We start from the raw sequence: 18,374 nt of genomic DNA, 5'->3' as shown, positions 1-18,374 counted from the left end.
ATGTACAATATTCAAAGCTAAGGATGACCAGTTAAGTTTGGATAGAATACAAGGGGGCAGACATGATGGAAGAACAGACTATTTGTGTCATGTCTCATTTCTCAAAAAAATCCCCAAATGTTTAATCTGCAAATAAAAACTGCTATTTTAGCCACAACCCTACAATATTTCACCAATGTGGCTGGTTGGTATTACTGCCATAAATCTCATACTACAACGGGAAGCAATGCAAAAAGGACAGCATGAATTACTGAACTGTCAAATTATAATGGTCTGAAAAGTTGAAAACTTGCAGAGAGTTTTGTGGAAAATTCGCGTGTCCCTGGGAAGAGCCAGAGCACAATTCACTCATAAAATGATAAATATCAAAGGCTGGATGTGATTTTATTTCATAAGTACTAAAGTAGCAACTTCTGTAATGATAAAAGGAACAATTTACTTACTATGGATACTTTGCTCACTACATCTCTTGCAACTCGAAGGCCTTGTGCAAATGTTCGAGCAGCAATAAATGCCCTGGTCACTTGAAGCTTCAGCTTGCGGGGCACATCTCCAAATGGCTTCAGCTGTTCTGTATATTTACTAATACAATCCAAGTACTCTTCTGTGAAATGGTACTGAGGATTCATCAACCGAAACATCCGCTCTAGGAGACGAGCCCAAAAGTCATTCAACATGTCTTCCAGGTTTAGATTTCCAGCCAGATAGTACTTCTTCAGCTCCTTAAACAGGTCCTGGAACACGTCAGAGTTTTTCTTATAAACCTGGCCATAAGTATGTACAAACATTTCATTCAAGGATTTCTCAGCATTATCCAATAACTCCTTGAAAAATTCTGTGGAAATAAATTAGCATCCATTATTAGGTAATAACTGATCAAAGTGAACAGATCTCAAGCATTAACATTAAGATGATAGTGAGACATACCTGGCAGATTAAATTGTTAAGTAGGTCTTTAGGACCTGTCAGAATTTGCGAGCAATCACACACATGCTCCCTGCATTTGTTCTCACTGGCTATAGTATTAGCCAATTTCTCATCAGATTGGAGTGATCAGTAAATTTATTGATGACATCAAAAATGGTGTGATAGTGAACAGGTGTGGGCACGTGGCCAAGTGGTTAAGGCATTGGACTAGCTACCTGAAGGTTGTAAGTTCGAGCCCCAGCCGAGGGAACGTGTTGTGTCCTTGAGCAAGGCACTTAATCACACATTGCTCTGCGACGACACTGGTGCCAAGCAGTATGGGTCCTAATGCCCTTCCCTTGGACAACATTGGTGTCGTGGAGAGGGGAGACTTGCAGCATGGGCAACTGCTGGTCTTCCATACAACGTTGCCCAGGCCTACACCCTGGAGATTGAAGACTTTCCAGGCACAGATCCATGGTCTCCCAAGACTAATGGATGCCAAAGAAGTGAACAGGTTGCTCAAACCAACATCAGCATGTGACTCAACTAGGAAAGTGAGAGAAGAATAGCAGATGAAATTTAACTTAGACAAGTGTATAGTGATGTATATTGGGAAGTTACACTATTACAGACTCCCTTACCTCCTCTTCTTCTCGGCACATTTCCCCCTTTATTCCTGATCAGTCCTGCCCTCAGCTAGTCATCCTCTTGTTCTTCATATGCACGTGGAACACATAGTGATTCCCCCACCCACTTAATCCGACTTTAGCTCTTCAGTCCCGCTGCCTTAAGAGTTCTCAAGAGCCCTGCATGATTTTTGCTTCTTAACCCTTAAATATGCTTCCTTGTTCCTTTTGACTAAATGCACAGGCATAGTTCCTTAATCAGTCTGTCCTTTCCTGGTTTTCAGGGGCACAAACCTATCCCAATCACCACAAACTACCTTCACACAGAAAAAGGACTCTAGGTGCTAGAGTCTGGAGTAACGAACAAGAAGATGGAGGAACTCAAGAGTGTCAGGCAGCACCTGTGCAGATTAAATGTTCATTTCCCTCCAGAGGTACTGTTCAATGAGGTGAATTCTTCCAGCGACCGATCTGTTGCTCCTTGATATAGCCCATCGTGCCAAATTGATGTCTTAAAAATTTTATCATGATTTGCTTGTTGTTGAATTCTATCCTTTTATTGATAAAGCAACCAATTCAGACCTCGGAAGTTTAGAGAGGAGGGTACTTCAATTAGCTACTCTGACCAAGGATAAAAGGCATCGTAATAGAACTTTGACCAGAGGCCAATCCCGACATCGGAAGTTTGGAAAGCAGGACACTTCAATTCAGTCCAGTGGCCGAGGATTAAAGGCAGGAAGGGGTTGTACCTGCATAATAGAGCTCTGACCAGTGACCAATCAGCGTTTCAGATTGATTAGTAACAGCAAATTAAAGGAAGGCAGGGGCAAGCGTAGCAACTGTCGTCTGAATGGACAGAGACAGAGTGGTGATCTTAAGGCTTAGCTCTTAAGGGCTTCATTCAGAGGAAGCAAAGGGAAGAAACGCTCTTTTTTTATCATTCCCTTCTTTATATCTGCCCAGCAAGGACAGAAGGGATGAAACACAGGATAGTGAAATGCTCCGCTTGCAGGATGTGGGAAGCCAGTGTCCCTGCCAACTACAACTGCTGGGTGCAGCCTCAAACAAACCACATTAAAGAACTGCAGTTGGAACTAGATGAATTCTGGATCATTCAGGAGGCTGAAGGGGTGATAAACAGGACAGAGAGAGATGAGAGTGGATATAGGACTGCATGAAAATGAGACTGAAGAAATAATATCAGGGGACAAGGAGATAGCAGAAGAACTAAATGAGTACTTGGCATCAGCCTTCACTGTGGAAGACACTAGCAGTGTGCCAGATGTTGAAGGGTGTGAAGGAAGAGAAGTGGGCGCAGTTACTACTACAAGGTAGAAGGTGCTCAAAAAGCTGAAAGACCTAAAGGTACATAAATCACCCAGGCCAGATAAACTGCACCCTAGGGTTCTGAAAGAGGTAGTGGTAGAGATTTCAAAAATCATTGGACTCTGGAATGGTGCCAGAGTACTAGAAAACTGCAAATGTTACTCCACTCTTTAAGAAAGGAGGAAGGCAGCAGAAAGGAAATTATAGACCAGTTAGCCTGACCTCGGTGGTTCAGAAGGTGTTGGAGTCAATTGTTAAGGATGAGGTTATGGAGTACTTGGTGACACAGGACAAGATAGTACAAAGTCAGCATAGTTTCCTCAAGGAAAAATCTTGCCTGATGAACCTGTTGGGATTCTTTGAGGAATTACATGTAGGATAGATAAAGGGGGTGCAATGGATGTTATATATTTGAACTTTCAGAAGGCCTTTGACAAGGTGTCACACATGAGGCTGCTTAACAAGATAAGAGCCCGTGGTATTACAGGAAAGTTACTGGCATGGCTTCACCTGCGACACTTCACCTGTGAGTCGGCTGGGGTGATATACCACGTCCGGTGCTCCCGATGTGGCCTTCTATATATTGGTGAGACCCGACGCAGACTGGGAGATCGTCTTGCTGAACACCTATGCTCTGTATGCCAGAGAAAGCAGGATCTCCCAGTGGCCACACATTTTAATTCCATGTCCCATTCCCATTCTGATATGTCTATCCACGGCCTCCTCTACTGTAAAGATGAAGCCACACTCAGGTTGGAGGAACAACACCTTATATTCCGTCTGGGTAGCCTCCAACCTGATGGCATGAACATTGACTTCTCTAACTTCCGCTAATGCCCACCTCCCCCTCGTACCCCATCTGTTATTTATTTATATACACACATTCTTTTTCTCTCTCTCCTTTTTCTCCCTCTGTCCCTCTGACTATATCCCTTACCCATCCTCTGGGCTTTTCCCCCCCTCCCCCTTTTCCTTCTCCCTGGGCCTCCTGTCCCATGAGCCTCTCATATCCCTTTTGCCAATCATCTGTCCAGCTCTTGGCTCCATCCCTCCCCCTCCTGTCTTCTCCTATCATTTTGAATCTCCTCCTCCCGCTCCCACTTTCAAATCTCTTACTAGCTCTTCTTTCAGTTCGTCCTGACAAAGGGTCTCGGCCCGAAACGTCGACTGTACCTCTTCCTAGAGATGCTTCCTGGCCTGCTGCGTTCACCAGCAACTTTGATGTGAGTTGCTTGAATTTCCAGCATCTGCAGAATTCCTCGTGACATGGTTAGATCATTGGCTACACTCACAACAAGCTGGAGGAACTCAGCAGGTCAGGCAGCATCCGTGGAAATGATCAGTCAACGTTTCGGGTCGGAACCCTTCGTCAGAACTCAGATCGTTGGCTAATTGGTAGGAGGCAGTGAGCAGGAATAAAAGGATCCTTTTCTGGTTGGCAGGGGTTCTGCTGAGGTTGGTGTTGGAACCGCTTCTTTTTATGCTGGATATAAATGACGGAATAGATAGCTTTATTGCCAAGTTTGCAGATGATACAAAGATTGGTGGAAGGGCAGGCAGTATTGAGGAAACAGGTAGACTGCAGAAGGACAGACAGATTAGCAGAATGGGCAAGAAAGTGGCAAATTGAATGCAATGTTATAAAATGCATGGTCATGCACTTTGGTGGTAGAAATAAATACGCAGACTATTTTCTAAATGGGGAGTAAATTCCAAAATCTGAGATGCACAGGGATTTGGCAGTCCTGTGCAGAACACCCTAAAGGTTAATTTGCAGGTTGAGTTAGTGGTGAGGAAGGCAAAATCAATGTTAGCATTCATTTACAAAGGTCTAGGATACAAGAGCAGGGATGTGATGCTGAGGCTTTATAAGGCACTGGTAAGGCCTCACCATCAGCATTGTGAATAGTTTTGGGCTCCTCATCTAAGAACATATGTGCTGGCATTAGAGCGGGTTCAGTGGAGGCTCACAAGGATGTTCCTGTAAGTGAAAGGGTTATCATATGAGGAACATTTGATAGCTCTGGGTCTGTCCTTGCTGGAATTTGACGATGTGGGGGGATCTCATTGAAACCTTTCGAATGTTGAAAGGCCTAAACAGAGTAGATGTGGAAAGGATGTTTCGTATAGTGGGGGAGTCTAGGACAAGAGGCCAAAGCCTCAGGATAGAGGGATGTCCATTTAAAACAGAGAAATTTCTTTAGCCAGAGGGTAGTGAATTTGTGAAATTTGTTCTCAGATGCAGCTGTGGAGGCAAGGTCATTCGATGTATTTAAGGCAGAACTTGATAGGTTCTTCAATGGACATGGCATCAAAGAAGGTTGGGGAGTGGGGCTGAGGATGGGGAAAAAGGATCAGCCATGATAGCGTGGCAGAGCAGACTATGTGGGCCAAATGGCCTAATTCTGCTCCTACTCTTATGATCTTGTATAGACAGGTAGTTACACCCAAGGTGTAGGACACAGGAAACTTGAGTGACAGTCAGAAAGGGGAAAGGGTTAAGGAGCCAGACAGGGTATCCTGTGACAATCCCCCTCAGCAACAGATATATCACTTTGGATACTGTTGTGGGGAGCAGAGGGGAGATGACCTAAGAGAGGAAAGTCATAGTGGTTGGATCTCTGGCACAGTCTGCCTCAGTAACTCAGAAGGGGAGGGGAAGAGAAGAGGCATGCAGTGGTGATAGGGGATTCTTTGGTTAGGGGAACAGACAGGAGGTTATGTGGGCAAGAACGAGATTCCTAGATGGTATGTTGCCTCCCGGGTGCCAGGGTCCAGGGTATCTCAGGTCAAGTCTTCAGCATTCTTAAGCAGGGTGACCAGCTAGAAGTTGCAGTCCATGTAGGTACCAATGACGGGGTTAGGACGAGTGATGAGATTCTGCATGGGGGTTCAGGGAGTTAGGTGCTAAGTTAAAGGACAGGATCGCCAGGATTGTGATCTCAGGATTGTTAGCCATGTCATGTTCTAGTGAGTCCAGAACAGGGAAGATTATACAGTTTAATACACGCCTAAGGAGTTGGTGTAGGAAAGAGGGCATAAGATTTTTGGATCATTGGGCTCTCTTCCAGCGAAGGTGGGACCTGCACAGAAGGGACAGTTTGTACCTGAAGTGGAGGGGGACTATTATCCTAATGGGAAAGATTGTTAGTGCTGCATGGTGGGGTTTAAATTTGAGTTGCAAGGGGATGGGAACCAAAGTGCCAGAACAGTTAGTGGAAAGGTTGTGAAGGCAGATGTTGCTGAGACTTCAGGCAAAAGGATCAAAAGGTTGAGCATGGTGCGACTACTGCCCTGAGCTGAGTATATTTAAATGCAAGAAATATCATAGGAAGGGCTGAAATCGAAAATCGCTGGTTTACAAACAGAAGCGGTGTAGTGAGGAGAGGCTGTTCATAGGGCAAAATTGCAGTCAACAGGATGAATTTAAATATAAAAGGCAGACAAAATCAAAAAGGGTGAATATGGGACCTGAAGTTTTTGTATCTGAATGCACGCAGTATACGGAATAAGGTAGATGAACCAGCAGCACAGTTGCAGATTGGAAGTTATAATGTTATAGGCATCAGTGAATCATGGCTGAAAGATTATAGCTGGGAACTTAATGTCCAGGAATCACATTGCATCAAAAGTATAAGCAGGATGGCAGCGTTGCTCTGTTGGTAAAAATGAAATCAAATCATTAGAAAGAGTTGACATAGGGTTGGAAAGTGTTGAATCATTGTGGATTGAGCTAAGGAACTGCAAGGGTAAAAAGACCCTGATGGGAGTTGTATACAGACCCCCAAACAGTAGAAAGGATGTGGCCTACAAATTACAACAGAAGATAGAAAATGCATGCCAAAAGGGCAATGTTACAATAGTCTCATGGGGGACTTCAAAATGTAAGTAGATTGGGAAAATCAGGCTGATGCAGGATTCCAGAAGAGGGAATTTCTAGACTGTCTATGAAATGGCCTTTTAGAGCAGCTTGTGATTGAGCCCGCCACAGGATCAGCTATTCTGGATTGGGTGTTGTGCAATGAACCAGAATTGATTAGAGAGCTTAATGTAAAGCTTAGGGGCCAGTGATCAGGATATGATTGAATTCACCCTGAAATTTGAGAAACAATAGCTAATGTCAGATGTTTTTCAGTATTACAGTGGAGTAAAGTGAATTACAGAGACATAAGAGAGGAGTTAGCCAGATTTGATTGGAAAAGAAACCTGACAGGAATGACAGCACAACGGCAAAGGCTGGAATTTCTGGAAGCAATTCGGAAGGCACAGGATATATCCATCCTAAAAAGGAAGAAGCAATCTAAAGGAAAGATGACACAACCATGGCTAACAAGAGAAGTCAAAGCCAAAGACAGGACAGATAATAGAGCAAAATTAGTGGGAAGTTAGAAGATTGGGAGGCTTTTAAAAACCAACAGTAGGAAGGCAAGCGCCATGTTAGCATTTATTGTCAAGAGGACTAGAATATTAAAACAAGGATGTAATGTTGAAACTTCATAAAGCACTGGTGAAGCCTCAGAGTATTGAGAGCAGGTTTTGGCCCCTTATCTTATAAAGGATGTGCTGAAACTGGAAAGGGTTCAAAGGAGGTTCACAAAAATTATTCCAGGTTTGAATGGCTTGCCATATGAAGAAAGTTCAGTGGTTCTGGGCCTATATTCACTGGAATTCAGAAGAATGAGGGGTGACCTCATTGAAACCCACCGAATGGTGACTGGTGCTGCTGAAGGGTTTCGGCCCGAAACATCAGCTGTGCTTGTTTCCGTAGATGCCCTGACCTGCTTAGTTCCTCCAGCATTTTATGTGTGTTGTTCGGATTTCCAGCAACTGCAGAATTTCTATTTATTAATGGTGAAAGGCCTTGATAGAGTGGATGTGGAGAGGATGTTTCCTACAGTGGGAGAGTCTAAGACCAGAGGACACAGCCTCAGAATAGAGGGGCATTCTCTTAGAATGGAGATGAGGAGAATTTCTTTAGCCAGAGAGTGGTGAATCTATGGAATTCTTTGCCACATGCAGCTCTGGAGGCCAAGTCTTTATGTATATTTAAGGAAGAGGTTGATAGATTCTTGACTGGTCAGGGCATGAAGGGATACAGGAAAAGACAAGAGATTGGGCTGAGAGGAAAATTGGATCATCCATGATGAAATGGCAGAGCAGGTGCGATGGGCCAAATGGCCTAATTCTGTTCCTTTATCTAACAGTCTTATGGCCTTAGAACCAGCTATTTTTTAAACCACACTCTCAACCTACCGTGCCACTTTCAATAAACTGTGTATACAAAAACTACACAGATCTCTCCCAGAAATACAATTAAGGGAGCTGCAGGTGATGGGTGAAAGTTGATTCTCCAGCTCAAGGCCTGTGTCTAGTGGGGTGTCCAAGGGATCGGTGTTGGGACATCTTTAATTTGTGTCAATAATTCGGATATGAATGTACATAGAACATACAGAACATAGAATAGCACAATTAACAAGTTTGCTGATGATATTAAACTATGGGGGGGTTTTGTTGATAGTGAAGCAGACTACAAGATGATGGCCTGAGAAATGGAAAATGGATTACAACTTAGGTAAGTGTGAGGTGATGTATTTTTGACAGTCAAACCAGGAAATACAGGATATACAGTGAATGAAAGACCACCAACAGGTGTGGTAGAACAGAGGGATCTGGGTGTACAAATGCACAGTTCACTGAAAGAGACCATATATGTAGACAAGGTGGTGAAGGTTGTGTTTAACATGCTGGTCTTCATCAGTCGAGTTTCGATTAGGGACATCATGTTGCAGTTATGCAAGTTGTTGAAGAGACCGCACCAACAGTTTGGTCACTCTACTATACAAAGGACACTGCCATGCTGAAGAGGATGCAGAGGAGATTTACAAGGATGTTGCCTGGACTAGACTGCCTAAATTGTAAGGAGACGTTGGCCATTCTGGATCCTTATTCTTAGGAGCACAGCGGAATGAGGGGTGGTCAGTTTGTAAAATTGTGAGAGGTATGGATAAGGTGGAAAGTCATAGTCTTTTCCCCAAGGTTGTGAAGTCCAAAACTAGAGGGTGCAGATAGAAGGTCAGAGGGGAAAGATTTAAAAGAGCCCCGAGAGATAACTTCTTTACACAGAGGGTACTGAGTAACTGGAATGATCTGCTAGAGGAAGTGGTTCAGGCAGGTACAATTGCAACATTTAAAAGGCATTTGGAAATTCTCTGGCTTCAACTCCCAAATCCACATCAAACAGTTGTACATTGATAGGCTACACTTGGAATATTGTGTGCATCTCTTTATACAACTCTAGGACTTTTGCAAGAAGTCTTGCCATCTCCTGAGGAACTCCATTAGGAATATTTTCACAGTGCAAAAACAACCTTTTACTCTAACTCTGCTACTTGGGCAACTTTCCATAATATCCCTTGCTGAGTGCCACTTGAAACAATGTTGCTGCATTTCCCTCACCCATTCTCTGATCACCTCAATAAAAAGCTATTCTTGAACCATAAGACACAGGCCATTCAGCCCATCAAGTCCACACTGCCATTTCATCATGGCTGATCCCAGATCCCATTCAACCCCATACACCTGCCCTCTCACCATACCCCTTGATGCCCTGACCAATCAGGAATCTATCAACTTCCACTTTGAAAGTACCAGAGCTGACAGTGTGGCTGGGGTGAAAATAAATGATATTAAAAGTTCAAGCAAATCCGCTAATAGAAAGGTTGTGAGTGGTGGTAAAAATCTTCTGAGGTGTACATATTTCAATGCTAGGAGTATTGCGGGGAAGGCGGATGAGTTGAGGGCGTGGATTGACACGTGGAATTATGACATTGTAGCAATTAGTGAAACTTGGCTACAGGAGGGGCAGGACTGGCAGCTTAATATTCCAGGGTTCCGATGTTTCAGATGTGATCGAGGCAGAGGAATGAAAGGTGGGGGAGTGGCATTGCTTGTTAGGGAAAATATTACAGCAGTGCTCAGGCAGGACAGATTAGAGGGCTTGTCTGCTGAGTCCTTGTGGGTGGAGCTGAGAAACAGGAAAGGTATGGCCACATTAGTGGGATTGTATTACAGACCACCCAATAGTCAAAGAGAATTGGAAGTGCAAATCTGCAGAGAGATAGCAGGCAACTGCAGGAAACATAAAGTTGTGGTGGTAGGGGATTTTAATTTTCCATATATTGATTGCGTCTCCCATACTGTTAGGGGTCTAGATGGTTTAGAGTTTGTAAAATGTGTTCAGGAAAGTTTTCTAAATCAATATATAGAGGGACCAACTAGAGGGGATGCAATATTGGATCTCCTGTTAGGAAACGAGTTAGGACAAGTGACAGAAGTCTGTGTAGGGGAGCACTTTGGGTCCAGTGATCATAACACCATTAGTTTCAACTTGATCATGGACAAGGATAGATCTGGTCCTAAGGTTGAGGTTCTTAACTGGAAGAAGGCCAAATTTGAAGAAATGAGAAAGGATCTAAAAAGCGTGGATTGGGACAGGTTGTTCTCTGGCATGGATGTGATCGGTAGGTGGGAAGCCTTCAAAGCAGAAATTTTGAGAGTGCAGAATTTGTATGTTCCTGTCAGGATTAAAGGCAAGGTGAATAGGAATAAGGAACCTTGGTTCTCAAGGGATATTGCAACTCTGATAAAGAAGAAGAGGGAGTTGTATGACGTGTATAGGAAGCAGGGAGTAAATAAGGTGCTTGAGGAGTACAAGAAGTGCAAGAAAATACTTAAGAAAGAAATCAGGAGGGCTAAAAGAAGACATGAGGTTGCCTTGGCAGTCAAAGTGAAGGAGAATCCAAAGAGCTTTTACAGGTATATTAAGAGCATAAGGATTGTAAGGGATAAAATTGGTCCTCTTGAAGATCAGAGTGGTCGGCTATGTGCGGAACCAAAGGAAATGGGGGAGATCTTAAATAGGTTTTTTGTGTCTGTGTGTACTAAGGAAACTGGCATGAAGTCTATGGAATTAAGGGAAACAAGTAGTAAGATCATGGAAACTGTACAGATCGAAAAGGAGGAGGTCCTTGCTGTCTTGAGGAAAATTAAAGTGGATAAATTCCCGGGACCTGACAGGGTGTTCCCTCGGACCTTGAAGGAGACTAGTGTTGAAATTGCAGGGGCCCTGGCTGAAATATTTAAAATGTCGCTGTCTACAGGTGAGGTGCCGGAGGATTGGAGAGTGGCTCATGTTGTTCCATTGTTTAAAAAAGGATCGAAAAGTAATCCGGGAAATTATAGGCCAGTGAGTTTAACGTCGGTGGTGGGTAAGTTGTTGGAGGGAGTACTAAGAGACAGAATCTACAAGCATTTGGATAGACTGGGACTTATTCGGGAGAGTCAACATGGCTTTGTGCGTGGTAGGTCGTGTTTGACCAATCTATTGGAGTTTTTCGAGGAGGTTACCAAGAAAGTGGATGAAGGGAAGGCAGTGGATATTGTCTACATGGACTTCAGTAACGCCTTTGACAAGGTCCCGCATGGGAGGTTAGTTAGGAAAATTCAGTCACTAGGTATACATGGAGAGGTGGTAAATTGGATTAGACATTGGCTCGATGGAAGAAGTGGTGGTAGAGAATTGCTTCTCTTAGTGGAGGCCTGTGACAAGTGGTGTGCCACAGGGATCAGTGCTGGGTCCATTGTTATTTGTCATTTATATCAATGATCTGGATGATAATGTGGTAAATTGGATCAGCAAGTTTGCTGATGATACAAAGATTGGAGGTGTAGTAGACAGTGAGGAATGTTTTCAGAGCCTGCAGAGGGACTTGGACCAGCTGGAAAAATGGGCTAAAAAATGGCAGATGGAGTTTAATACTGACAAGTGTGAGGTATTGCACGTTGGAAGGACAAACCAACGTAGAACATACAGGGTTAATGGTAAGGCACTGATGAGTGCTGTGGAACAGAGGGATCTGGAAATACAGATACAAAATTCCCTAAAAGTGGCGTCACAGGTAGATAGGGTCGTAAAGAGAGCTTTTGGTACACTGGCCTTTATTAATCAAAGTATTGAGTATAAGAGCTGGAATGTTACGATGAGGTTGTATAAGGCATTGGTGAGGCCGAAACTGGAGTATTATGTTCAGTTTTGGTCACCAAATTACAGAAAGGGTATAAATAAGGTTGAAAGAGTGCAGAGAAGGTTTACAAGGATGTTGCCGGGACTTGAGAAACTCAGTTACAGAGAAAGGTTGAATAGGTTGGGACTTTATTCCCTGGAGCGTAGAAGAATGAGGGGAGATTTGATAGAGGTATATAAAATTATGATGGGTATAGATAGAGTGAATGCAAGCAGGCTTTTTCCACTGAGGCAAGGGGAGAAAAAAACCAGAGGATATGGGTTTAGGGTGAGGGGGGAAAAGTTTAAAGGGAACATTAGGGGGGGCTTCTCCACACAGAGAGTGGTGGGAGTATGGAATGAGCTGCCAGACGAGGTGGTAAATGCGGGTTCTTTTTTAACATTTAAGAATAAATTGGACAGATACATGGATGGGAGGTGTATGGAGGGATATGGTCCGTGTGCAGGTCAGTGGGACTAGGCAGAAAATGGTTCAGCACAGCCAAGAAGGGCCAAAAGGCCTGTTTCTGTGCTGTAGTTTCTATGGTTTCTAATGTACCCATAGACTGGGCCTCCACCACAATCTGTGGCAGAGTATTCCACATATTCACCACTCTTCAGCTAAAAATATTTCTCCTTACTTCTGTTCTAAAAGGTTGCCCCTCAATTTTGAGGCTGTGCCCCTTAGTTCTGGATATCCAGACCAAAGCAAGTATCTTTCCACATTCACCTGATCTAGACCTTTCAAAATTCGGTAGGTTTCAATGAGATCTCCATGCAGTTTTCTAAATTCCAGTGAGTTCAGGCCCAAAGCTCCCAAACACTCCTCATATGTTAACCCCTTCATTCCCAGAATTATCGTCATGAACCTCCTCTGGACTTTCTCCAATGACAACACATCCTTCCTGAGATAAGGGGCCCAAAATTGTAGACAAAACTCCAAGTGTGGCCTGCCTAGTGTCTTACAAAATCTTCAGCATTATCTCCTTGTTTTTATATCCTATTCCCCTTGAAATAAACTCTAACATTGCATTTCCCTTCCTTACCACAGACTCAACCTGTGAATTAACCTTCTGGGAGTCTTGCACGAGGACTTCTAAGTCCGTTTGCACCTCTGATGTTTGAACCTTCTCCCCATTTAGATAATAGTCCACACTATTGCTCCTTTTACCAAAATGCATTATCTTACATTTCCCAACACTGTACTCCATTTGCCACTTTTTTTGCCCATTCTTCCAATTCGTCTAATTCCCACTGCAATCGCATTGCTTCCTCAGCACTACTTACCCCTCCACCTATCTTCGCAAACGTTGCCACACAGCCATCAAGTTCATTATCTAAATCATTGACAAATAATGTGAAAAGTAGCAGTCCCAATACTGACCCCTGAGGAACACCACTACTCATTGGCAGCCAACCAGAAAAGGCCCCCTTTATTCCCACTTGCTTTCTCCTGCCTGTCAGCCATATCCATGCCATTATCTTTCCTGTAACACCATAGGGTTTTATCTTGTAAAGCAGCATCATGCAGGGCACTTTATCAACTGCCTGCTGAAAATCTAAGTAAATGACATCTACTGCCCCTCCTTTGTCCACCCTGCTTGCTACTTCCTCGAAGAATTCTAACAGATTTGTCACGCAAGATTTACCTTTAAAGAAATAATGCTGTGACTTATTTTATCATTAGTCTCCAAGTACCTCAAAACCTTGTCCTTAATAATGGACTCTAATACTTTCCCAACCACTAAGGTTATGCTAACTGGCCTATAGAACATAGAAATCTACAATACATTACAAGCCCTTCAATGTTGTGCTGACCACGTAACCCACTCTTAAAAACTGCCTAGAATTTCCCTACTGCATAGCCCTCTATTTTCTTAAGCTCCATGGACCTATCTAGGAGTCTCTTAAAAGACCCTATTGTATCCACCTCTATCTCAGTCACTGACAACGCATTCCACACACCCAGCGCTGTGTGTGAAAAACTTACCTCTGACTTCCCCCTTGTACCTACTTCCAACACATTAAAACTAAGCCCCCTTGTGTTAGCCACTTCAACCCTAGGAAAAAGCCTCTGGCTCTCCACACCATCAATGCCTCTCATCATCTCATACACCTCTATCAGGTCACCTCTCATTCTCTGTCGCTCCAAGGAGAAAAAGACAAGTTCACTCAACCTATTCTCATAAGGCATGCTCTCCAATCCAAGCAACATCCTTGTAAATCTCCTCTGCACTCTCTCTATAGTATCCACATCCTTCGTGTAGCCAGGTAACCAGAACTGAACGCAGTACTCCAAGTGGGGTCTGACCAGAGTCCTATACAGCTGTAACATTGCCTCTCGGCTCTTGAACTCAATCCCGCGGTTGATGAAGGCCATCACACCGTACACCTTCTTAACAACACTGTCAACCTGCGTAGCAGCTTTGAATGCCCTATGGACAATAACCCCATGATCTCACTGATCCTCCACACTGCCAAGAGTCTTGCCATTAATATTATATTCTATCTTCAAATTTGACCTACCAAAATGAACCACTTCACACTTATCTGGGTTGCACATCCTGCAACTTCTCAGCCCAGTTCTTCATCTTATCAATGTCGCACTGTAACCTCTGGCAACCCTCTATATTGTCCACAACATCCCCAACTTTTGTGTCATCAGCAAAATTTACTAATCCACCCTTCTACTTCCTCATCCAGGTCATTTATAAAAATCACACAGAGATGGGGTCCCAGAACAGATCCCTGCATTAAACCAATGGTCACCTTCCTCCATGCAGAACACGAACCATCTACAACCACGCTTTGCCTTCTGTGGGCAAGCCAATTCTGGATCCACAAAGCAAGGCCTCCTTGGATCCCATGCCTCATTACTTTCTGAATGAGCCTCATATTGGGGATCTTATCAAATGCCTTATTGAAATTCACATAATTTCCTCTCTTTTGACTTCTTCCCTTCTTAAAGAGTGGAGTGACATTTGCAATTTTTCCGCCCTCCGGGACCATGCCAAAATCAAGTGATTCTTGAAGGATCATGACCAATGCATCAGTTATCTTTTCAGCAACCTCTCTCAGGACTCTGCGACGTAGTCCATCAGGTTTTTAAATAACTGCTGCCAACCTGCAAGAAATCCCTCTTGGTAAAGCTCTGTTGATTCTGCTGATAGGCCTCGTACAATGGACAAATGCTCTCGAAGCTCCCTTTTTAAATAACCACCACTGACCTGTGAGAAATTCCTTTTGGTAAAGCTCTGTTGCTGCTGCTGACAGGCCACATACAATGCCACTTCTTTGGCTTTTATGCAGTCCTTAACTTCCCTTGTCAGCCATGGTTGCCTACCCCTGCCATTTGAGAACAACTTCTTTTGTGGAACATATCTATCCTGTGCCTTGTGGACTATTCCCTGAAACTTCAGCCACTTCTGTTCTACTGTCATCCCCGCCAGTCCTCCTCCAATCCACTCGGGCAAGATACTATCTCGTGCCTCTGTAGTTCCCTGTATTCCATTGAAATACTGATACACATGATTTATGCTTCTCCCTCTCAGATTGCAGTATGAATTCAATCATATTATGATCGCTGCCTCCTAAGGGTTCTTTTACGTTAAACTAAAAAAGTCTTGGTTATTATATAACACCCAATCTAAGATAACCTTTCACCTGGTAGGCTCAAGCACAAGCTACTCTAAAAAGCCATCTCGTAGGCATTCAACAAATTCCTTCTCTTGCAATCCGACACCAACCTAATTTTCCCAATCCCCTCGTGTATTGAAGTCCCCCATTACGATTGTGACATTACCCTTATTACATGCCTTTTCCAGCTCCCTTTGCAATCTCAACCCCACATCTTGGCTACTATTTGGAGGCCATATATGATTCCAATAAAGGTCTTTTTACACTTGCAGCTTCTTAACTCCACACAAAGATTCAACTACTCCAAACAACTCCAAATCGATGCAGGCCATTTCTAATAAACCATCATATCCAAATGAATACTATCAATTGTTATTGTCAGCATTCCACAAAAAGCACGGATCCTTTACGATGTGCAATGCCCTGGGTAAGATTTCGACTGCTATGCTGTGAGGTATTTTTATTGCAGCAGTTTTCTATAAAAGAGAGGAGGCAGAGCTTAATGTTGATGGCGTTAAACGGCAACTCCTTTGTTTGCATCTTCGGAAACAGCTTTATTTCTATCTTTGATATCTCTTTTTTTCCCTTTCAGGGTTCTTTTGAAGACCCTAACCTGGAGTTACACCCTGACTTCAGTTCTTTGCAGAAATGGGACCCGCTCTTGGGGCCTCACGACCGGCCACTTTTCGATATGCCAAGGATGTGGCTTGGAAGACCAGTTCGCCTTCAGGGTGCCGGATTTTCATGGCTCTGGAGACTGGCTAACTCAAGGCCGGTGCCGCCACTGAGGACTGATGCTTCGCGGGAGAACAAGGAAGATCGGAAGCAGCGCGCTTGCTGTTGGATGTGTGCTTAGAGGTACAGAGCTCGGAAAAAGTGACGCAACAGAGTTTTAACACCATAAATCAGTGAGTTGTTTGTTACGTCTCCCTGCTCGCTGTGAAACGGGGACACTTCTTTCCCCCTTATTAGGGAGAGAGAGCGCCTGGGGTATGCCGAATACCGGGTGAACGAGTAGTCTTTGGTAACTGCAAGTCTCTGTCTTTGCTGCACGCGTGAGTGCTTGGTGGCGGGGTACTGATGCTTTTTTGCTGGTGGGGGGGGGTCGTTGCCTTGCTGCAGCTTGTATGTGGGAGGGGGGAGTTGTGGGGACTTTAGGGTTCTAACGTTTAACTGTCATTCATTCTTTGGGGCACTCCTCTGTTTTCGTGGATGCTTGCGAAGAAAAAGAATTTCAAGATCTCTAACATTAAATGTACCTACTGAAACCTAAAAGCAGTATGTCCTGCTAGTAAGAGTGTTTTCGCTTCAGCTAAAGATGAGGAGCCATGTTGTGTCAGCCAATCAGGACTGTCTGAGTACGTGTTGTAACTTTCTGCCCAGTGGGATGCAAGGGAAGGTTCTAGAGAGCTGGGCAGGATGAGATTTCTGAAGGACAGTAATCTGATGGGTCTTTTGGCAGACGGTATGGAGACAAGAGCACCAGGGAGCCGCTATGTAAGGAGTGCTTTGCAAGACAAAGGATTCCGAGGCTAATTCTACCTGTAGCTGGCAATGGGAATTCAGTGCTTTGAGTAAAACGATACATCCATCTACTACAGACACTAGCTCCAACGTGTATGTGCACATTTAGACTGGCTTAATTCTCATTTGCCCTTTTATTATTTTCTTTCCTTTCCTATTAATTGTCTGATAAAGTTGAAAATTGGTAAATATACTTTCTTTGTAATTTTATACTGGTGTATATGTCATATCTAGGTGACTGATAATTGTGTATGGGCAGTACTTACACAAAGCATTCGCTACAATCAACATTCCTTAATTGGAACATTCCAACTTTCCTGTTTGGTGGAATCCAAATCATACCAACCCTAAAAATATTTGCTTCTGAAAGGTGGCCCTGTCACTGCCAAGTCACGTGGCTGTTTCCAGAGTTAGCTAACAAGCCAAGTTTGTATATGAGCCCAGTGAGAGGGTTGCATATGCAATTATTAATCAATCATGTTGCACTATACAATCCTAGATCCTAAACAGTCCACTCCCAGTGAGTTTTTCAATGTATTACTCTAAGAAATCTCCCTAGTACAACCCATGGTCTTCCTCAAGGTTGCTCTTATCAATTTAATAGACCCAATCGAATGAATGCTGCAATGCACTTTTTATAAGCTCTCATTATTTCTTGATCTTTCAATGTAATTATTACTTTAGCCCTGATATACAATGTCCACCGGGTTTCCTGTCATTGTCAAACATAATAATTTTGTGTTATTCCTGTTTTTCACCTCCATACAACTGATTCTATACCTTGAGCTACTGAGCAGCCCACATCATTCCTCAGCACCACAGTAATATCATACTTTATTCACCAACTATCCCATCTTCTTTTGTTTTTTACCTAATCTTCTGAAATGTCAAATATCCATGAGTCTTCATTCCCTGCCTTAGAACATAGAACATTACTGCACAGTACAGGCCCTTTGGCCCACAATACTGTACCAACCTCTTAACTCTAAATTCAATTAACTCTTCCCTTCCACATAAACCTCCATTTTTTCTATCATCCATGTGTCTATCTAAGAGTCACTTAAATGTCTCTAATGTATCTACAACTAGCACCACCCCTTGCAGTGTTCCACACATCCACCACCCTCCGTGTAAAAAACATCTCTGACGTTCCCCTCTCCCCTATACTTTCCTTCAATCATCTGAAAATTACGTCCCCTCATATTAGCCATTTCTGTTCTGGGAAAAAGTCTCTGGCTCTCCATACTTTCTACTCCTCTTAACAATGTGTACACCTCTGTAGAACAAAGAAC

General features: G+C 43.5%; 1 protein-coding gene across 4 annotated transcripts in view; it reads right to left on the bottom strand.

The window, feature by feature from the left end:
- gpc4 (glypican 4) overlaps positions 1-18,374 on the bottom strand; it is a 183,150-nt gene that overhangs the window by 123,443 nt on the left and 41,333 nt on the right. For all 4 annotated transcript variants that reach the window (XM_072271108.1, XM_072271109.1, XM_072271110.1 and 1 more), the window contains one exon: positions 444-835. In XM_072271108.1, the coding sequence (XP_072127209.1) occupies positions 444-835 (392 nt within the window). The remainder of the gene's footprint in view (positions 1-443; positions 836-18,374) is intronic.

Source organism: Mobula birostris, chromosome 10, assembly GCF_030028105.1.
Source record: "Mobula birostris isolate sMobBir1 chromosome 10, sMobBir1.hap1, whole genome shotgun sequence".
NCBI lineage: Eukaryota > Metazoa > Chordata > Chondrichthyes > Myliobatiformes > Myliobatidae > Mobula > Mobula birostris.
The sequence above is the reverse complement of the archived record's forward strand: the minus strand, read 5'-3'. Positions and strand labels throughout refer to the sequence as shown.